Here is a 2088-nt window from a genome sequence, read left to right as displayed (position 1 = left end):
TCGGCATCGCAGCAACCCCCCACATGACCTCCCCACTCGACCCCCCACTGGACAGACACTGCATATTTTTAAGAGATCGGGAGGGTGTGCGGGTCGCAGTCCGAGGCTGCGACCCGGGGCTGTGGCTTCAGGGCACCGAGTCCCCTGGCTGGGGCCACAGGGCACGGCCGGGCCTTACGGGCGCATGGGGCAGATCGGCGCCTGCTGCATGTCCCACAGGTCGCTGTGCTGCCCAACAGGGGGTTCTGGCCCATGGCCAGTGGGCAGCTCCTTGGGGCGTGCCCATCCCAGTCCCTCAGAGGTGCCTTGCGGTCCTCAGCGGGTGGGGGGCAGGCGTGGACAGACAGAGACCAGGCCTGTCCCTGTGCGGGCGGTGGGCAGTGGGGGTCGGCAGGTGTGGGGGGCCCGGGCCCTCCTCTCATGACCCGTCTCGCTCCCAGTGGCCAAGTGTGAGTTCTTCAACGCGGGCGGGAGCGTCAAGGACCGCATCAGCCTGCGCATGGTGGAGGAGGCCGAGCGGGCCGGGGTGCTCCAGCCCGGGGACACGATCATCGAGCCCACGTCCGGGAACACAGGTGCGTGCGGGGACGGCGGGCTGCCCCAGCCGTGGCCCGCGCTGGCGGGGCTGGCGGCCGCCTCCCCAGTCTGCTTTGCACGGGGCACGCGTGCAGCCCTGTGTCCCCGCCCTGCGTGGTCTGACACCCGGCAGCAAAGGCCCGGATGGGGTCTTTGAAGAGCCGGGCGGTCACCGGCTCCGTAGACGGCAGCGACCTCCGTACATTTATCTTCTCACGGTCTGGGGGCCCGGCCGTCCCTCCTGCGGTCTCCTTGGCACACGTGTGGACACCGTCTTCTCCCTGTGTCCTCACACGGTCGTCCCTCTGTGTGTCTGTGTCCTGATCACTGATGATTAGGGCCACCCTGGTGACCTCGATTAACCTCGCTTCTTCAAAGACCCCATCTCCAAACAGTCCCATTCTGAGGTGATGTGGGTTAGGACTTCGACATATTAATTTTCGGGGGATACAATTCAGCCCATAACCGCCATCTGGCCTCCAAAATGCATGTCCTTTTCTCAAATGCAGAACATTCTCACCCCGCTCCCCACAGCCCCAGAGTCTAACTGCATCCAGCACCAACGCTACCAAGTCCGAGGTCTCTAAATGTCATCCACATCAGAGACAGGTCCCCTCCAGCCGGGAACGTGTGACACCAGACGAGTCACGTGCTTCCCAAATGCGGTGTGGGGACAGGCACAGGACAGACACCCGCATCGCCAAGGGAGCGTTGGGAAGGGAGGGGGTGGCAGGTCCCCAGCAAGCCTGACGCCTCGGCGGGCGATTCCACAAGATCTTACGGCTCGAAGTGGTCTCAGTGGTGGGGCGTCCGTCCTCAGGACGATGGCCCTGACCCCTTCGGGACCCAGAAGGAGGCCGCCTTGTCCCCAGGCCTGTGCCCTTAGGGCCGCGGGGGGAATGGCCGCCCTGTGGGCAGAGGGGGCGACGCGGGGCTGCAGGGGCAGGGCTCACCGTGTGCGGTCCCCAGGGATCGGGCTGGCCCTGGCCGCCGCCGTGAAAGGTTATCGCTGTGTCATCGTGATGCCGGAGAAGATGAGCACGGAGAAGGTGAGCCCGCAGGTGGCTCGGGAGGGCGGGGCTGTCCCCTGGGACCACTGCCCAGTGCAGGAGGCCGGCGGGTGACGGCGGCGTCCCTCGGCAGGTGGACGTGCTGCGGGCCCTGGGGGCCGAGATAGTGAGGACCCCCACCAACGCCCGGTTCGACTCCCCCGAGTCACACGTGGGTGTGGCGTGGAGGCTGAGGAACGAGATCCCCAATTCTCACATCCTAGACCAGGTGAGGTGTGGGGCGGGGTTGAGTGCATGCTCAGAGCGTGGGCTGCAGTGGGCGCTCCGGGAGAGGGGTCTCTGTTGGGGGGCGGGGTGGCGCCACCCCTGCAGCAAGACTGGGGGCTGCACAGGTGACCGACGCTGCGCACGGGCACACGGCCCTGGCCTCCGCGGCCAGCAGGTCGGTGACCTCCGGCTCTCGGCTGCCAGGGCCTCAGTGTGGCACGCTGAGCGGAGACGC

General features: G+C 66.8%; 1 protein-coding gene across 1 annotated transcript in view; it reads left to right on the top strand.

Moving 5' to 3' along the window:
• Positions 1 to 433: 433 nt before the first annotated feature.
• The window catches only part of LOC105310686 (cystathionine beta-synthase-like), a gene marked incomplete at its 5' end in the record, with an annotated part of 5982 nt that continues 4327 nt past the window's right edge, over positions 434 to 2088 (top strand). The window contains 3 exons of the mRNA XM_011386819.2: positions 434 to 575; positions 1546 to 1625; positions 1720 to 1987. Of these exons, the coding sequence (XP_011385121.1) occupies positions 434 to 575; positions 1546 to 1625; positions 1720 to 1987 (490 nt within the window). The remainder of the gene's footprint in view (positions 576 to 1545; positions 1626 to 1719; positions 1988 to 2088) is intronic.

This window comes from Pteropus vampyrus, unplaced genomic scaffold, assembly GCF_000151845.1.
Source record: "Pteropus vampyrus isolate Shadow unplaced genomic scaffold, Pvam_2.0 Scaffold9349, whole genome shotgun sequence".
Lineage (NCBI taxonomy): Eukaryota > Metazoa > Chordata > Mammalia > Chiroptera > Pteropodidae > Pteropus > Pteropus vampyrus.
This window is presented reverse-complemented; position numbering and strand designations above follow the sequence as displayed.